General features: G+C 52.0%; 1 protein-coding gene across 2 annotated transcripts in view; it reads right to left on the bottom strand.

Moving 5' to 3' along the window:
- Window positions 1-19,061, bottom strand: part of NDRG1 (N-myc downstream regulated 1) — a 56,997-nt gene that overhangs the window by 23,997 nt on the left and 13,939 nt on the right. For both annotated transcript variants that reach the window (XM_036830165.1, XM_036830166.1), the window contains exons 3-5: window positions 16,860-16,895; window positions 3,065-3,170; window positions 974-1,094 (exon numbers count right to left, since the gene is read on the bottom strand). In XM_036830165.1, the coding sequence (XP_036686060.1) occupies window positions 974-1,094; window positions 3,065-3,170; window positions 16,860-16,895 (263 nt within the window). The remainder of the gene's footprint in view (window positions 1-973; window positions 1,095-3,064; window positions 3,171-16,859; window positions 16,896-19,061) is intronic.

The following is a 19,061-nucleotide window of genomic DNA, read 5'->3' as shown; positions in this document are numbered from 1 at the left end:
TAGTGATTAAGGATGATTCAGAACACTAACAAAAAAGATCTCTTTGTGATTCCAAGAAGGCCTCTTTGGCAGACTTTAAACCCAAGAACCTGGTCGCACCTTGGCTGAGTCACAGCACGGTGAGGGGCCTCCGAGAGGTCTGCCTCCCCCATGTGAGCCTGACTGTCCAGTGCACTCGGTAAGCCTGCCCCCAGCCTCGCAACGAGAGCTGAAAGCCCACATCAGCCACGCACCGGGGAGGAGCAGGCAGTGTAGACACCCGGGATCAAGGCAGCCTGATGTTCCAAAGGGAGTTTGAGTCTTAGAGCCAGCAGACTGGGCTCAAACCCGACACCCCCCCCCCACCCCAATTAAACCAGCTGTGCGAGCTTGAGCAAGGCAGTTAACCCCTCCACGCCTCCGTTTTTCCATCTAGAGAACGGAGCTACCAGCACCAGCCATGTAAGGATTAAATACAAATGACATTTGTAAATAAAGATGATTAAGTCTGGCCCACAGGACGTACTTCATCAATATCATTTCCAATTATGGTCTCTATTTTTCTTCCCAACTTTCTAGATCTTTCTCCTAACTATTTCATATTGTCAAGACCCTCTTCCACTTCAGTCCCGTCTGGGCCATGTACCCCTATAAAAAGCCAGCCTAGCTGGGCTGCTGTGTGGGGTGGGGACAGGGTGTCTGCAGGGTGAGGGTCGGGGAGCTATTGATTGATGGTTATGGGGGTTCAGTTTAGGCTAATTAAAAGGTCCTGGAGATAATGGTGGTGATGGCTGCGCCACAATGTGAATGTACTTAATGTCAGTGAACCACACACTTACAAATGGTTAAAAACGGTAAAATTTAGGTTATATATATTTTATCACAATTAAAAAAGAAACATTAAAAGCCTGACTAATGCCTCCTCCCACCACCTGTTCCCACCCTGCATGGCTCTCCTTTCCCTGTCCTGGGGCCCGAGGCTCCCTCCTCTTACCCCGTGGGGAAGGATGCAGCACTGTCCTGCTGGCCGGGGGCGTCCACGTGGCAGACAGCAAAGTGCTGGGTGATCTCCTGCATGTCCTCGGAGTTGAAGAGGGGGTTATAGCAGGTTTTGTCTGGAGAACAGGCAGGGGAGAGAGAAGAGGAAGAAGTTAGGAGAGAATAAAGTCTGTATTCATTCTGTTGGTTTCATGCCTACACAGCAGGGGGAAGGAACTTTCAAGAAAGAATGGCTACATTTTCTTTCCCACTTTCCTCTGGTGATAAAAGGCAAGAATAAGTCACGGGGCAAGGGAGTGGGTGTGGAAGTGGAGACGGTCAGTAAACTCTCCTGCCTATGCTGGTGGATGACATAAACTTCCAGGCAGCGCTGGGAGGGGATCCCATTCCAGCTCCTGCTTCTTCCCCAACAGTCGTGGCCGTGATGGTCCTCGTATGAGGTGGGGTTGCCCCACTGACACTCTCTTTCTCTCTAGGTCTCCTAGACCCTCACCTCAGGGATACTGGCCAGGGCACACAGGATTTTCAAACAAGGGGGACCACTCTTATGTGGGCTTGGATGAGCCTCCTAATTGCTGAGGCAAAGATGGCCAGCTGGTCGCCAAAACACTTCCTTTTTCTTCCAGGACACACTTCTGGACTACATTTCCCAGCCTGCCTTGCAAACAGAGGCAGTCACGTGATCAGATTCTAGCCAATAGCATGTGAGGCTCCCCATTTCCTCATAACACCTGCCACCCAATCCTCTAGGTTTCTCTCCTCTTTCTTTCATCACTGCCAGGTGTGGAGGAGCCAACAGAAGCCTCGGAGGCTCCAGGGGATGGTGGAGTCACAGCTAGAAAGAGCCTGGGTCCCTGAATCACCACATGGAAGGTGTCCCACAAAATGTCCACTGAGTTGTTACATGAGTGAGAACTAAACATATATCATGTTAAGCCACAGAGGCCTTGGGTCTTTTGTTACAGCACTTACTGTACTCTAACAATGGAGGAGTAACACCACCAAATGCAATCCCATGTCCTCATCAGAGTCAGTGGAATAAGGTGGTATATATCAAAGTACCTAGCATCGGATCTGGTACATAATGGTTACAAGGGGGCATATGGGGGGAAAAGAGAGAGAAAAGAGAAGTGAGAGTGAAGGAGAAAAATGGTTTTCAGTGACTGACATCATTCGCAGCCTCGAAGTATTAATAAGCTGTTGGAAAAACAATGTCATTCAGTCCATCTGTTAATCAAAAATCAAGCAAGCATCCAGCTTGCAATACGCACTGGACCAGGAAGGGCCATAAGCGCCTTCTGAGTCATCACAGAAGCATTTCTGTTCTGTGTAATTGTAATGCTAAGTAGATCTTATTCCAGTCCCATCTGTGAAAAACCCACATTTGGGAACACTTCCTGGTAATCTTAAGAATTCGCAATCTAAACATCCATAGCAGCAGTATTCAGAATAGTTGAGAGGTGGGAAATCCAAATGCCCATTAAACGAGGATAGACAAATAAAATGCGGTGTATCCGTACAATGGAATATCATTCGGCAAAAGAGAATAAAGTACTGATATATGGCACAATGCGGACGTACCTTGAAAACATTACGAAAGAAGCCAGTCACGAAAGACCACACGTTGTGTGATTCCATTGATAAAAGATGTCCAGAATGGGCAGATCTTAGAGACAGAAAGTAGACTAGTGGTGGCCCGGGGCTGGGGGGTATGGGAGATTGGGGGGTGATAGATAAGAGGACAGAACTTCTTTTCAGAATAATAAAAATGTTCTAAAATGGATTGTGCTGAAGGTTGCACAATCCTGTGAAAACACTAAAAACCACTGTAGGCCTTCATTAAAGGCAGTCACTGTCACACAGCCTGATGGTGGAGGACTCCTGAGTCCCCAGCATTTCCCAGCCCCCAGGCAGTGCATTCCAGGCTCGTCCAGTCTGTGGCAAGAGTTCTCCCCAGAACAGCTCCAGGAAGTCCCGGCAAAAGAGGATGAGGCGGACTCCCAGCCACCCGCCCTTCCTAGCTCTCCTCTCCTCCAACCCCGGCAGGAACCGGCTCGCCCAGGACACGCGGCTCCTCGGAACTTACGGTTCATGCCAATGTCGTGGTAGGTGAGGATGACGGGTCGGTTCCCCTTGGGGGTCCCACACAGTGTGACGTGAATGGAGCCATGCAAAGTCTCGATGTCCTGCTCCTGGGGAGAGAAAGACAGACGGGCCTGTCACGTGGGACCCGCAGTCACGGTGTGGCTGGAATTACAGCCTGCAGACACCCAGCGCGCGTCTCACTGCGGTTGGAGGAAAGCTCCTAATTTGGTCGTGGGAGCACTGGGCTTCGGGGGGCAGCTCTCTCTGGCCAGAGAAGCCGCTCCGAGAAGCAGAGACGAAAGGGGAAGGGGGACCAAGGAAGCACCCCGCCATCCGTTGAGGTCAATGGTTGCCAATCTGAAGAAATTGGCTCAAAAATAAATACACCCCAATTTTCAGGTTCCACCTTGAGAGCGGGAAAACTCAGTATCTGCGCTTTGAACAAAAACCCTCTCCCTTCTCCATCCCAGGCTGAGAGATGCTGGGGCTTCCAGGCATCCGCTTTGAAGACCCCTGAAGCATCTCCCAGGCGGCCGTTGTGCTTCTGTGACATGGGAAGAATAATGGAACCTCAGGGGGAAGGGTGAGTGCTTAGTGCCCAGGCCCATCCCCAGTACAGGGGTCCCCCTGGGCCACCTGCCTTATACCCCCCAACAAAATGAGTGCCCTGAACACAGAGCTCCCATCTCCCCAGCCCTCTCTCTCTTCCTCTGAGTGCCTGTTCACTCCTGCCTATACAAACGCTGGAAAAATCCGCAGACGGTGGGGCAATGGTCCAGCCCCCAGGGGGGACCACAGATCATCTGCTGGGCTGAGCCCTGGCCCTGAAGCCACCGTGGGAACAATGGTACATTGTGGGGACCGCATTCTCCATTGTCTCCTCAGCTGACCCACAAGGCGCCCTCTAAAAATAGGCCAGGCTGGGCAATGTCCCCACCGGCCTGGGGCATCAGGGTTCAAATCCAAGCTCTGCCTTCCCCAAGCCCTCTGAGCCCCCAGAGCCCCATCCGTAAGACGGGAGGGAGCTGACCTCCCCGGGTTCCTCAGCAGAGGAGATAAGCCTGGTGAGGAATACAGTCCCCGGCGAGATGGGGCTGCTCGGGACGCGGGGGCAGAGGGGTTAATGAGGTGCCTGAGCACCACCTTGGTGGCAAGGTGTGGGACGTCCAGCCCTGGCTGGCACCCAGGATGTGTCTAGCAGCCCCCAGGGGTGTGAATGGGTAACAGATGCTGATCGATCTCTTTGAAGGCCTTAAAATTATAAAGCTGTGGGACCAGAGCTAAATTTGTCCAAGAAGGAAGAGACTGCCTCTGTCCTGTTTACTGTGACATCCTCAGGCCCTGGCACAGCTCAGGATCTGCTGGATAAAGACCTGACACTCGCATGATCATGGTGAACATAGCTTCTCTAGGGAGTCCATTGACCTATTTTGGGTTCAGGCTCCACTCTGCCCCTTTCGGCAAGCTCTCCCCACAGAATTCCCAGGACGGGTGTGAAGTCTCCCAGGATTGGCACGAGCCCCACGGAGCACTAACGCTTCACCCCCACGAGGCACCACGGAAGTGCTGTGACCGTGGCCCGCGGCCTCACACCACTGCAGACTTCAGCCTGTGCTGCAGAAGAGCCATCAGCTGTGGTTATCCTTATTTGGAAGGATAAAGAACCCAGCCTCAGAAGCTGGAAGTGGCCTGGTGTAGGTGTACAGGTGTGGCAAGGTCGCCGAGAGGCAGGGATAACATTCGTTAAGTGCCCACCAAGAGCCAGGTGAGCTGAGAGAACCCATTTTCCAGATGAAGAAATCGAGGTGACCACCCCCAAGAGCACACAGCTTGTAGTGTGAACCAGGATTACAACCCACGTCTGCTGGGCCCTCATGCAGGTGTTGGCCCCCATCAGCCCTCCTGAGTTCTGTGTCCACCTGCCCACACGGGGAGGAGGAGGGAAGGCAAGAGTGACCTTCCCCGTGCCTGAGACCCACTCCTTAAGTCACCCGCGCACACGCACAAGGTTCTCAGCCGACCCTGGGGCTCTCTCTCCGCTGGCCCAAACCAAGAAGGCTGGGTCTGAGATTGCATGGAGGAATTAAAACTCTCACAGACACGTCCCTTTGTCCTCTGCAGTCCCAAAGGAACATTCTGCCCTTCTGTCTCCGTGGGGATGAATCACCCAGTGTCCTGGAGGGAGGAACCCACCCGTGTCCCCCACGTTCTCCCAAAGAGAGGGCACCGAGGGACCCAGAACTGCATGGTCCACTCCCTGTCCTGAGAGGGGAAAGCTCTGTCTCAGGGCTCCTCAGGGGTCCCCCGTCTGGCTAGAACAGTGGCTGGAAACACTCACAGAACCCCTCCACCATCCAGACCGCCATCCTGGGCTCTTCCAAGTTCAGAGCCAGATCTCAAAAGTCTGGGCTCACAGGGGTCTGATCCAGCCAGGGGCATGCAAGAAAGAGAAGGCCAGGCTGCCTGGATTTTCCTCTCACCTCCTCTGGAAGAGTCTAGAAAGCCACTCTCTCAGGGTGCAAAGGGGAGGGCAGTATGACGGCAATAATCATTGCATCTGGCCCTGCTCTGAGGATTTTACATCCGCTCTCCCATTGAATCCACACAACAGCTCCACTGAGTAACAACTGCCCACATTTCACAAATGAGGAGACTGAGGGGAATTAGCTCGAGGTCACACAGCTGGAACAGTGCAGCAGGATCTGAACCCGAGACCGTCCAAGTCCAAAGCCTGTGCTCTTTGCTGTCTCCGTTTTAACACTCTGTGCCAGGTGCCCCGTGAAGAAAGAAAACCTTTAATAGGCAACGTGCACGGTGACCCTCTAAAGAGGGACGCAGGAAGTCAGGTCCCCATGGATGTGACTGTAGATTGCTTTTTATCTCCCCAGCGTCTCCAAAACCCAGTAATCCACGGGGCAGGTGCTGCGATACACTGGTACACAGAACAGAGAAATAACATCTGCTCCTCCCACCCTCCCCAAATGCACATCTGCCCCCAAACTGCAGGAATGTACAGCAGGTGTGTCCGACTTGGAACAGCCTCGGCACAAATGTCACTTCCTCGGGGTGGCCCTTCCTGCCACCCACTGTACACAGGACACATGGCTCCTGTCCTCTTCCTTGTAGCATCTACCACAATGGCACATATCTGTTTCTTATCCATCTCCCCAACCTGACTGCAGATTCCCAGGGAGAAAGGCTTGCTCTGCCCTGGAGAAGGTGCGTAGAGATTTACGCAGTCTACACCACCTGTAAGCTGGTAAGTTGTGAAACGGCACCGATATCGCCTACTGTCTGCACTGCCTGTAAGCTGGCAGGTGGTGAAAACAGAACCTACCACTAAGTAGTCCTCAAAGATTTCAGCTCTTCGGCTGCCAATTCTGGCTTGGGAGCTTTGTGAGCTACGGCAGACTATGTCGGTGGGCCTCCCAGACATTCGTTGTCCTCTTCTTTATGACAAAATTCCCAGCAATGTGCCTGATGAAATTCTCTCCTTCCTCGTCTCCCTTGTAGCCAAGGATGGTCAGAAGATTCAGTTCGGGCCAATGAGATGTCAGCAGAATTTGCTGCAGCTTTGAGGAGAATTCTTTTAAAGACTCAGACTTGGCCTTTTAATTTTTCTTTTTCACCCTTCCACCTGCTTACTACCTGGAACATGGGTGAGATGCCCAGGGATTCAGCAGCCATCTTACAAGCATGAGGACAAAAGCTACATGCTCAAGGTGGCAGAGCAGCAAGCTGAAAGGAGTCTGAGACTGGGTGACATTCACAGCCTGCTGTACTAGGCCTTCTGGGTCAGCGAAAATATCAACCATTTCCTTGTTTAGGGCACTGTTTGTTGGGTGATATTAATTCTAACGATACACCCACCATGGGACCTTGGCCAAGTTACCAGACTTCTCTGAGAATTCCTTCCCTCAGCTGTAAACTGAGGTCAGTAACAAACCCTTCTGCTTGTGGAGGTGCTCCCAAGACTTTTAGAAGGGACCGGAAAGTGTTTTGGAAATTGCAGCGTTTCCCTCCATGCTGGCTGTTCCAGATGCCCACCCCAGAGATGATTACTGTGAAGCCACAGGGACCAGTCCCCAGGGTTTAAGTCCACTGGTTGGATGATCTAGAAGAGCTCTGAGACCAGCTGCTGCACCTCCCTCCATAATCCGCCTGCCCAGCAGGCCCTAGGGAGATGCTGAACGCTTTGGACTCTAAGAGGATGACACACTTACCCGGGCTCTAAGTCAGCTGGCGCGCTGGGCCGCCCCTCCCTTCAGTCTAGCAAGCCTTGGTCAAGGCACAGCCTGAGGGCGGAGGACACCCTTTGGAACAGCAGGCAAAGAAAGCTGATTTAGGCTCATCAGACGTAGCATTAAGTCAAGGCTTGCTGAGGCAAGCAAGGCAAATCATGAGAACACAGGCTCCAGAGAAAATGCCAGGGGCTTGCCCCACCACCAGCTTTATGTGAAATAACCCCTCCCCGTATCTTCCTGGTCCATCGCCTGTGCCCGCAGTGGGGGAGGGGAGGCCTGGCTGAGCCACTGATCTTGTCCTGACCATTCAGTAAGGAGCACATGCATTATGAAGACTGACAGGGGAGGGTACGTGTGTGGAAGGAGCACGATCGTATTTGCATAGAAGGGCAGCCATCCCCTTACCGGACAAACACCATAAGGCCAGGTCTGGCCCCCGTGCTCTCAGGACAGCCATTTCACAGATGGCAAAAGCCAGCCTCCAGGGCTGAAGCCTAGCACCCAAAGGTACACAGCTGCAGGTAACAGAGTTAAGATTCCGGACAGGCCCTTGGGCCTCTGAGTCCTGATACCTGGCCCACTGGGACACCTAGAAGAGAAGAAGATCTCAAAGAGGTCAAGCTCCCTCCGTTTCTCAGCTTTCTTTAATGTTGTCATCACATCGAGAAACAGAAAAGTTATAGTCAGGAAATGATCTGTAGCGGGGGAAAGGGTGCCAGCCTGGGATTACAGCGGGAAGCTGGAACCCACGTGAGGACGGCGATTCTCCAAGCAAGAAAGAATCAGGAGGAAAGTCTCTCTTGGATTAGGGAAAAGAGGAAGAGTGGAAGCAGGGCCATCCACGGAGCGGAGGGAGGCAAAGGAGGCCTGTATGCTGAGTCTGATGCTGTGTTTGTGGCACAATCGTGACACCCTGGGGACAGTGCTACTACCGCCATTTTTACAGAGTAGAAGACTAAGCCCCTAGGAAGTCAGGTGACTAGCCAAGAACGCAGGGCTAGCAGAGGGAAAGCAGATCTGAACCCGCTTCTGTCCACTGTATCTATTTTGCAACACCAGGAGATGGGCGTCTACACTAGGTCAGCCTGATGGCCTGGGCTGGACCGACCTGGGAAGCCCATCGGAGCCCCATCACGGGGATGCTGTCGGGCGAAGTGCTCCGTCCCCTCCACCAGGAGGGCATTCCCAGGAAGCCCACAGAGGAGGGCAGAAGAGGCAAAGCCTCCCTTGGCACTGACCCAGATGCGTGCCACTGCCATCTGTCACTCGGAGTTTGCTCTAAGTCCCCACGGCTTTCTCAGAAGTGAGGCTGGGGGCAGGCGGGGATGGGAAATGGTGGGTTGAGGATTTCCAAGCCCCCGAGGTCTGCCCACCTTCAGTCAGGGGGCAGGAAAACAAGAAGCAATCGTGTGCAAAGAAAGAAATTCGTAAAAGGTCACCATTTCCATTTTCCCTGTGAGCTGATCTGCTTCCAAGAGATGGGAAAAAAAAAATCAGCACCCACACAATGGGAATCAGACGTACGCCTCTGGCCCAGTTCCACCAGACTGGGAGCTCCAGAGCAGGAGCCAGACCCCAGGAGACCCTCCAGCCCACTGCCCCTCCTGCTCCGGCCCCTCTATCCCCTCCACCCGGAGGCCCTGTGGGTAACATCAGCTCATTGCCCGGAGATCCCTGGTGAGCACACAAACACAGATTCCCATGGAAACCGAATCAAATCAAACCATCCAAATAACTAAAGATCCAGGTGGAAGGAATTAGAAATAGCACCAGGAGAGGAGATTTGGGGCCAAAGGAAGTTACCCAGCCCCTGAGCAGGGAGTGACAAGCAGTGGACTCAACTCTGCTGTCCCCACGCTGCCCTACCCCCCCCCCCCAGTTATATAGCCTTTGGCTCCACACTGAGTCAAGTGTTGCCATCTATCTCATCATCGTGTGACAATGGGCAAGTCCCTTAAACCCTCGTCTCTTCAGCACGGTTGGCAACAAAACCTCTTTTAAAGGGTTGTTTTGAGGATTAAATGAGATGATGCAGGAAGAGAGGGCAGCACAGTTTCTGACACACAGCTAACGCTCAAGATACGTCAGCTCTTACGACTCCCACGGTTAGTATGTATCTAACAGTCAGATGGACCAAATTTAGGGCTTTCTCAATAGTACCCTTTGATGAGTTTCTTAACATCCCCAAACTGGTCTCTCATCTGCTAAGGAGAGTATCATTTCCCACCTTGGCAGGGAAGCCCTGAGACAATGGGTGGGCAAGCAAGTACCCATTTGCTCCCTTCCCACCTCTTCCCTCCCCTCGGTGGCCTTCCACAAAGCCTCCCCACCTGGAGCAGAAGGGGTAGGGCTGGATAATAAAGAATCTGCCAGCTCTGATAGTCTTGGATTCTAGAACTCTAGCCAAAGAAAATAAACCAGAACCCAAAATACTCCCACTTTCCCCACTCATCAGATTTGCAAACACAACTGCCTAGTCTGATGCCAGAACCTTCTCTGCAGAGTCAGATCAAACCACTTCCTTCCTGCAGCCCCAGCACCTCAGGCCAGCCGCCCACCCAGCTCCATGCTCTGAGGGCCCCAGAGCCTCTCCAAGAGGGGACAAAGTAGGGTCTCGAGAGCTGCCCATCCTAAGGTGACGTCAGGCCGGAAGAGATAAGGCCGAGATGCCATCTGCTCTGGCAGCTAAGCTGTCTCCTAAGACAGCAGCTCTGGAGCTGCTTCTCACTGAGGAGCTCTGGGCTAACAGTGTGTATTTTGATTCATGCAACAAAAAAAAAAAAAAAAAAAAATTCTTGACCACTTTGGGAAAGGAAACGAGTCTGCCCGATTTAGTCAAAATGCTGAAGCACCAAATACTCCTCGAAAAATAACATTGGCTGCTTTTGGACACACACAGTGAGGCAGCTCAGCCTCCTTAAACTCAACTCCCAAAGCGCTGCCCAGACAGGGCCCTGATTCCATGAGCCGTAAGGACCAACTAAATGAACAGATGAAAGTGGGCTGCCGTTGAGGCATGTCAGTTCTCGGGTCCTTACAGCAGCTCCCCCCCAAGGGCTTGAATATAAACCCACCATAGCACTGTTCAGATTATCTACCTGGCCAGATCTTTTCTGATAGAAATTGCAAAGGTGACCTAGAATCTAGCACTGCAGTACATATCGTGGTTGAGAGAGCTGATCTGGGGCAGAGTTGGGTTCGATGGGGCCCCTGTCGCTGGCCAGGCGAAAGCCTCAGTTTCCTCATCTGTCAAGCAGGCATGAGCGTACAAAGTCCCAAAAGATTCAACAAAAGCCCCTGGGAAGGCCTGGGCCCTCGCCTGGCTGATCAGAGAAGCTGAAGCACACAGCAGGCAGGAGACCGTCATTTTGCAGGAGCTCCCGCGTGAATCCAAGGTCAGGGTGTGTGGGCGGGTCCCTGGGCTGGTACGCTCTGCAGCCACCCTTGACCAAGGTGCTGTCAGTCTCTGCTCCCGGCCCTGTGGCCCAGAGAACATCAACCATCACGGTGCACTGCGTCTTCTGAAGGACGTACTTCAGCGACCCACGCCCACGATTTGAGAGACTGCTGGAAATCTGGAGGAAACCTTCATAGATATCATGAGTCAACCAGATCTAATAGCCAAATCCAAATGAATATAGTTTTATCCAAAGATCTTTTTGGAAACAACCTTGACAAAGTGTCACTCGGCACTCGGATGCAGCCCAAATATTGTGATTCAATTGTAAGATGGATCCTATTAACAGCTTACAGGAAGAATTCATTTCGCCCTTGGAGGACTCAGAATCCAAGCCAGAGGGACCTCTGCATGTGCCAATGCCTCTGCATGGGTGATCGGTCCCTAATCTTCTCCTGTCATATGACTTCACAAATCACTCAGGTCTCAGTCCAATGTCACCTCCTCCAAAAGCCTTTCCCGACCCCTTAACCGAAGACCTGCCCCATCTCATCAACCTGCACCATCGTCTTCCAAGCCCCGACAGTGGCTGGGGTTGTCATTTTGCTGAATGCTTCATGTGCGTTGCCTCCCCCTTCTAGGGAGTCAGGAGGCTGGGTGCAATCCCAGCCCTACCCACCTCCCACCCCGTGACCTCAGGCAAGCGACTGAAACTCTCTGCGCTCAGGCTCTCCATCTGTCAGCTGAAGACAGAGTTCGTTGTGAGCAGTAGGAAAGCGAAACCGGGCAACACACTGGGAATGGTGCTGAGCTATTCGTTTAGAACTGAAGCCCCTGGAAAGAGGGCTCACTGACCGTCAGGCTCACTCCAGTATCCCCAGCACCTAAGACAATGCCAGGCACAGAGCAGGCACTGGTTCAAGGAACAAAGGAATGCACAATTGGGAAAATGCATCCACCTCCCAGGACAGCTCTGGGATTCACTGGGAGGGCTCAGCCCAGGCTGGGGCACGATGTTGATGAGTCGTATCCTGCCTCCCCAGCCCCTCGCCGAGCCTAACCTCTGTGGTCTTCAGGTTGCCGCTCTGCTGATGTGGTAGCCCGCCCACCCCAGCCTTGGCCAACCTCAAGTTCGCCTGCGCAGGGCCCAAACCCCTGTTCCCTGCTCTTCCTACTACCCGTGCCCGGAGAAGGGAGCGCATAACAGTGCTTGGCAAACTGTCAAGAGTGACACAAAAGCGAGGAATTACCTTCACAGAGAAGAGCTAAACTACGTTTTCCAGGTTTCTTGAATGACCAAAATTTTAGAAATCTACAATAACCACAGGACCCAACAACTCCGCTTCTGGGTACGTACCCAAAAGGACTGAAAGCAGGGTCTTGGACAGATGTTGCACACCTGTGATCACAGCAGCACTAGTCACAGCAGCAGAAGGGCGGAAGCAACCCAAGTGTCCACTGGTGGACGAAAGGATAATTAAAACTCGGTCTAGACATATAGAGGAGTACTATTCAGCCTTAAAAAGGAAAGACATTCTGACACAGGCTACAGCGTGGATGAAACTTATCTCACATGACATTAGGTGAAATAAGCCAATCACAAAAGGACGAACACTGTGTGATGCCACTTACGTGAGCCACTTAGAGTCATTAAATTCTTACAAACGGAAAGTAGAATGGTGGTTGCCAGAGGCTGGGGGGAGGGGAATGGGGAATTAGTGTTTCATGGGGACAGAGTTACAGTTTTGCAAGATGGAAAGAGTTCTGGAGGTTGCCAAGGGGAAGGGGGTGGGGGAGGGAGGGACTGGGAGTTTGGGGTTAGTAGATGCAAACTATTACATGTAGAATGGATAAACAACAAGGTCCTACTGTACAGCACAGGGAACTCTCTTCAGTATCCCGGGATAAACCATAATGGAGAAGAATATAATAAAGGAGTGTATAAACTTGTATAACTGAGTCTCTTTGCTGTGCAGCAGAAATTAATGCAATTTTGTAAATCAACTATACTTCAATAACAAAATTAATTTTAAAATTTTTTTTAAAAAAGAAAGAGTTCTGAGATGGATGGAAGTAATGGTTGCACTATATTATGAATGTACTTCATGCCACTGAAGTGTGGACACTTAAAAATGGTTAGGATGGTAAATTTTATGTTGTATGTGTTTCACCACACACACACAAAAAAAAATTGGAAAAACTTCATGACACAGTTGGTAGACCGGGTGTGTTATTGGACAAATACTGATTGGGAAACATCACATCAGGGCTCCCCTCCGTCACTGTCCTCTCTACACAAGGCTGGAGCGACTTTCCCCATTTCACAGATGAGGAAACTGAGGCTGAAGGGAGGTGAAGCATCTTGCTCTGGGTCAAATAGCCAAGAAAGGGCAAAGCCGGCTCTCGAGTCTGGGTGAATCTGTGGCCTTGACCCTGGGGAGGAGGGACATCACAAGGCTGCTGTGGGAAGACAAAACCACAGAGGTGACAGCTGCTTCGGTGGCGGGAGGACCAAGAGCTGACATTTCAGTGACAGAGAAAGTACGTTAGTCTCCCTGCCCGGAGCCCCGCCCAGCCCAGCCCCGAATGATCAGCCAGGCCCTGGGGCTGCCACTCAAGCTTCACAGCCCCCAGAGCCCATCACACAGCCAGGGCCGCCCCTGCCACAGCTGCTGCATCTTTGCAGCTCTACTGCCCTGTCGCTCGTCTCTCCCTGTTCTCACGAGGGTGGGAAACGGTCAGACAGAGGATCAGATGCCGTCACCCTCAGCTCCCCGCACCTCACAACCCTGGACAAACGATTCCCCTCTTTCTCTGCCCTTCAGTTTCCCCAGCTGTAAACTGTGGGGTTGGGTGAGCCAAACCTGGGACCCCTGGAGACAACCTATTCACCTCCCACTTTCCCGGAGCACCCCCATGTGCCCAGTGTCCTGTGAGACAAGAGACCAGCGGGCGGAGCTCTGGCCCGGGGACAGGAGAGGCAGAGACCTCGGCCCGTGAACGGCACAGTGAGAGCACGGGCTTCCTTCCCGCTCACACAGACCTGGGTGGGATGTCCAGTCCCAGCCTCCGGCCTCAGTTTCCCCATCTGAACGATGAAGATAACGGTACCTCTGCTTATGCTGTTGTTGAGGAGTTAAATGAGATATTGGCTGGGAAGCCCTTAGCACAGGGCCTGGCTCGCAGGAAGCACCGTTAAACCAGCCTCATCGGGCGCGGGCGGAACGGGAAGCTCTCAGGGCTGGAAGAGGGAAGGCCCGGGGTCTGGTGCTACCTTCCTGTCACTGCAGGGGACCGCAGGCAAGCGACTTCCGAACCCTGACTCTCTTCTTCTTAAACAAGTATAGCAAAGAGTAGAACCAGAGGCCATGTCCCATGAGACCAAGCGCTCCTTGAAGACCAAGGTCTGTGTTCTGGGTGCCCATGCAGCCAGTGAAGTGATGGGTTCGGGTCCCCCCATTCTTTGATGGCCTAGAAGGTGCAGGGAGCTGACAGTCTGAGTCACAGTCGGACAAACGAACCGGACACGGTCCGTTGATGGGTGGGGCTGAGCCATTGTCCTGGGGCCTGAGCTACTCATAACCCCCACTCCTGGCTCAGTCTTAGACCCAGGGAGCCGTCCTACCCATCCCAGGTCCCTCTCTGTTCCTCTGCACAAAGGTGGGCTGAGCCCACCGGGTGGCCTGGCTTCCAGCTCTGCAGACTCAGTCAAGATCACCCCGCTGACCGCCCACCAGCAGTGACCCCAGAGGAGAAAGTGTGCCTGGAGGTCTGACCACGTTTCTTCCCACCCCCGGGGACATGTGCAGGGGGGAGCTGGTGGCTCAGGGGGTTCCCAGACCCCAGAGTCTAAGAGTCACTTCCACATGTCCATCCATGCCTATAACCTGCATTCTTGCAGAGAGTGTGGCCTCTGCTTTCTGAGCAGTAAGCGCCACTGTGAACAGCACTGGTGTCTGAGTTACAGCCGGGAGAGACAGGGAGGGCGCCCTGAAGTCTGGGGGGACCTCCCTGGCTGCATGACCTGGAGGCACCACTCATCTGTAATAAGATGATACCAGAAACCACACCCAGGGCTCTTGCAAAGAGTAAATGAGCGCACTTAATTAAATTAAATTAAATTAAATTAAAGGCGGCATGCTTAGAACAGTGCCTGGCACATAGTAAGGGCTCAAAATCAGTCATTCTTACTGTTTTAATAATTTTACAGATGGAGGGTAAGGGAGGCTCAGAAGAGTTGAGTAACTTGTTCAAGGGCACACACCTTGAAAGGGTCAGCTAGAATTAAATCCGGTTGGCCTGACTCAAAAACGAGGGAAAAAAAGATGCTTTTGTTCAAGATGCCATGACATCTCAGCTGTGGCCTGACTGTGGCAAGTTTCACCGTCTGGGTGGCTCAGTTTCTTCATTCATAAAATGGGGAGATGGCAGCCCTGATCTGAGTTCATCCACTGCAGATGCACCGAGAGGCTGGGACAGGAGTGACGCCATAAACCCAGGGCTGATGAGTCAGAGAGCTGCTCCCGGGGGGTGAGAGGGCATCTCCAGGCTCAGCTGCTTTTAATCACAAACCCCTGGGGTGGAAGTGACCTGTCCCAGCCCAAGCTGTCCCTGCAGCCTGCCCCAGACGCCCACTGACAGCGACGGAGGCGAGAGGGCCCCAGGCTGGAAGGACCTCCCTCGGGCGGGCGGCATCCCTGCCCGCTCACGGAGTCGCCTTCAAGCCAAGCCAGCACCGCTCTTAAGTACATGGCACGTGAAGGCTGCTAACCTTTGCTCAGGCTGCCTGCTCTTGGCCCTGACACAGACGGTGCTAGGAGGCTGTAAAAGCAGGTTTCATGGTCAAATCACACAGGGCACTGTGCGAGCCGTGCAACTGAGGGCCAGGCACGCTTAACCTCTGAGCCTGTTTCCCCAGCTTTAAGAATGGAGACAGCAATCCCGATTGCATAGCGCTGCTGGGGTTCAGTGGGGTGTCCCCTGCAGAGTTCAGGTGCCACACGTCTGGATGCCCAGGGCCTGGTGCACAGTGGTGGTGTAATAAGTGTGCTCTGAACAAGTCAATGTTACACAGTAGGATGTGTTGGCCTCAGGGAACAAACAGCCGGACGGAAACCAACACCTCGGACACACCCCATGGGTTCCACGGGCGCGGGTCAGGGTGGTCTCCAGGTATAGCCAGGATGACGCATAAGTGCACCAAGGCCCACACACCTTGAGTGTGCTCTTCGCACGTTCACCTCCCTGATTTCACACCAGCCAACGTTTCCAACCCCTCTCCCTCTTTCCCCTTCCTTCCAAAGACAACGCCAAGATTCCCAGCCTCTGGCGGATGGTGGGCCGATCGTGGAAACACGAGATTCAGGAGGATGAGTGAGCTTGGGGAGGAAGGGGGTGAAAGGTACGATGGAGACGCAGGGCTCAGAATGGGCCGGAAGCCGGGGCACCTGTGTGATGTGCAGGCAGAGTTCCAGGTGAGCGCAACGGCCTGCATCTGTCTGTCTTTGGTCCTGTCTTCTCCGGGAAGCGCACAAGACCCGGATGTGCTCAGGCTTCTGGCTCCACCCCCAGGACCCGGCACAGAATGGGGCCCGTGCAGCTTTGGGATAAGGAGTCCAGGATTTACAATTCCTGAGGTTCTGACCCACCCCTGGGCCATAAGAGGCCAACCCACTCGCCCCAAAACTTGTTCTTGGACAAACCTTTAGATGCGCCTCCCACCTTGCTCTCATGTCAACCTGGAGCAGAGATGGAGCCAGAAAACCACAGAGAAGGCTGGTTTCACTTTCCCAGGCAGAGCCCAGAACATCAAGCCTCTGCTTCCTCCATTCCCTTCCATCACAGGGTCCCAAGCCCACTCAGTGTCTTGCCATTTCCTCCACACATGCCCCACAGCTCTGCCCAGCTCTGCAGGGTTGAAGGGGGCTGGATATCTGTCCTGCTTTCACAGGGCGTAACTGGCTCCTACTCCCTTGGCCAGAACTCAAACGCGCTTCTATCCGGGGAGAGAAGCTGAGTGTGGGGAATCAGCTGAGGCCACTTCCTTCTCTCCCCTTACCCCTAACATCTGAACACTGATCTAACCAATGGGAGAAAGAGGAAAAAAGAGAAGACAGAGTAGGAAAGGGGGAAGGGAAGCCACGTCTTCTACTTGCCTGAACATCAAACTCTTGCAGGAGGCCAGTGATGGTCTGTGGAAAGACAAGAGAGATGGTCAGTTTCATCAGTTTCCCGGGGCAGAGAAATAATGTCAGAACACACGGACCTTTCCATGCCCTGAGTCTGTTATATCTACCCTATGTCCTCTGTGGGGCCTCTCTAATGCCTTACAGAGAGAGACTTTTCATCTCAAAGAATAGCAGTCCAGCAGAAAAGTAGACACAGTAGATGGATTCCTTTTTGACTACAGCCTTAATGAAAAAAGATCTGAAGGTCTAAGCTGACCACAAGCTTGAGAGATACAGGACTGTAATTGCCTATTAACTGATCTCTCTGTCTCCACCTATGTGCTACACTTTTAAAGCTCAAACCTGGCCATGTTCCTGCCTTTAAATTTCTTCCACGACAGCCCATCATCTAGATTAAAATCCAGTCTCTCATGGGTGGAAGAGGAGAAGAGAGCATTTCCTTCGATCCAACAATTCTGAGTGTCCAGCCCAAATTCCATCTTTCACCAGAGCTGACACTGGCAGGCCAAGCCCAGGAAGACAGGAAAGGGGCCCTTGTCCCCTGGGTAGCAGTGAAAGTACAGCTCAGAGTTGGAGCTGGAGCCACCCTGGGCCAAAGTTTCCAAGAGATGTTGCTGGCATGCTTTCCTCTCAGCTCAGAGATGGAGTTCAAACAAACACCCCCTGAAAGCGGAGGCCCAGCTAGACCCACCACTACCCACCATGAAAGAAAACAGCCCAGCAGAGCAAAAGGCAAAAGAGGTGACGGAAGGGGAAGGAGGACCCCTTGGGACAGCCAGGGGTTGGAAGATAAGATTGTAACAGCCGCCTGCTGAGGGAGATTAAAATAGCTTCACACCCCCTGGGGCTGGGGTTAAGAACATTAGGGAGTTTGATAAATTCAGGTGGAAGCAAATGTGGCCAAAAATACTTCGTGTGTGTGTGTGTGTGTGTGTGTGTGTGTGTTGCTAGGAGGGAGTAGAAAAGCTATTCTGAACAACACTAACCTTCAATATGTTAACAAGAGTGCAGAGGTCATCCAGATTGAGGACAGACATCAGGAAGAACTTCCCAATAGCAAACCTAATTAAAAACGCTTTGCTGAGTCAATCTAAGGAATTGGAAGGTTTACTTCGATCTAAACCTTGAAAGAAAGGGTCCATATCTACTTAGAGACAGACTGACATGTAACCTGGTGTTGATAATCTTTTAGATGTTTGTTTGAGAAGTAAAATTTTCCAAGGGTAGCACTATGCTGCCTAAAATATATAAACGCTGTGTTTAAAAATGCATTTACCCTTGCACTCAGCGATGCCACTTGGGGAGTTTACCTTAGAGCTGCACCTGCATGTGTATGAAGTGATATACATGTAAGATCCAACGAGTGTATGAACATCCTGCAGCCCTGTTGGTAATGGTAACGTGGACCCAAGTGTCCACATACAGGGCACTGGTCAAATAAACGTGGTGGAACACTGTGACACTGGAAAGACAGAAGCAAGTGCTCTATGGACTGATGTTGGAAAGGTCTCCAACATAGGTGGTTAAATAAATAAAGCAAAGCATGGTATACTATTTCATATGGTTTTTCAAAAGGGATAAGAATATGTTGATATGTATTTGTATCACCTAGGGGTTTTTTTTTTTTGTATGTTTGTTTGCTTTTCAATACTGTGTCAAAGATTCAGACAGAAGAGGAAATGGATTTGGAGCATGAATAGTGAATAGTATTATAGTTGGCAAACTATGGCCCTCCCCATTCCTCCACCTTTTTTTTTTTGTAAATAAAGTTTTATTGGAACACAGCAAGCCCATTTGCTTACATATTGTCTAGGGCTGCTTTCATGCCGTAACTGTAAAACTGAGTAGTTACAACAGAGACCATGTGGTCCTGAAAGCCTAAGATATTACCATCTGGCCCTTTATAGCAGATGTTTACAGACCCGTAGCATGGGAATGATCTCAAGCATTCTGCAGCTTCGCCTGGCCTGGCTTCTAATGCTAGCTGTGTCACCTATCCAAATGAACTTGGGCAATTCCCTTCCCAACAAGACCAGTTTCTTTATCTATATAATGGGAAATAGAAAGTTGCCTCCCACCTTCATAATGAAAAGTCCATGAAATAATGGACCTAAAACAGAGCAGCCACTAGCAGAGTCAGAAAGGCATTAAATAAGCCCATTCCAGGGG

Source organism: Balaenoptera musculus, chromosome 17, assembly GCF_009873245.2.
Source record: "Balaenoptera musculus isolate JJ_BM4_2016_0621 chromosome 17, mBalMus1.pri.v3, whole genome shotgun sequence".
NCBI classification, from domain to species: Eukaryota; Metazoa; Chordata; class Mammalia; order Artiodactyla; family Balaenopteridae; genus Balaenoptera; species Balaenoptera musculus.
This window is presented reverse-complemented; position numbering and strand designations above follow the sequence as displayed.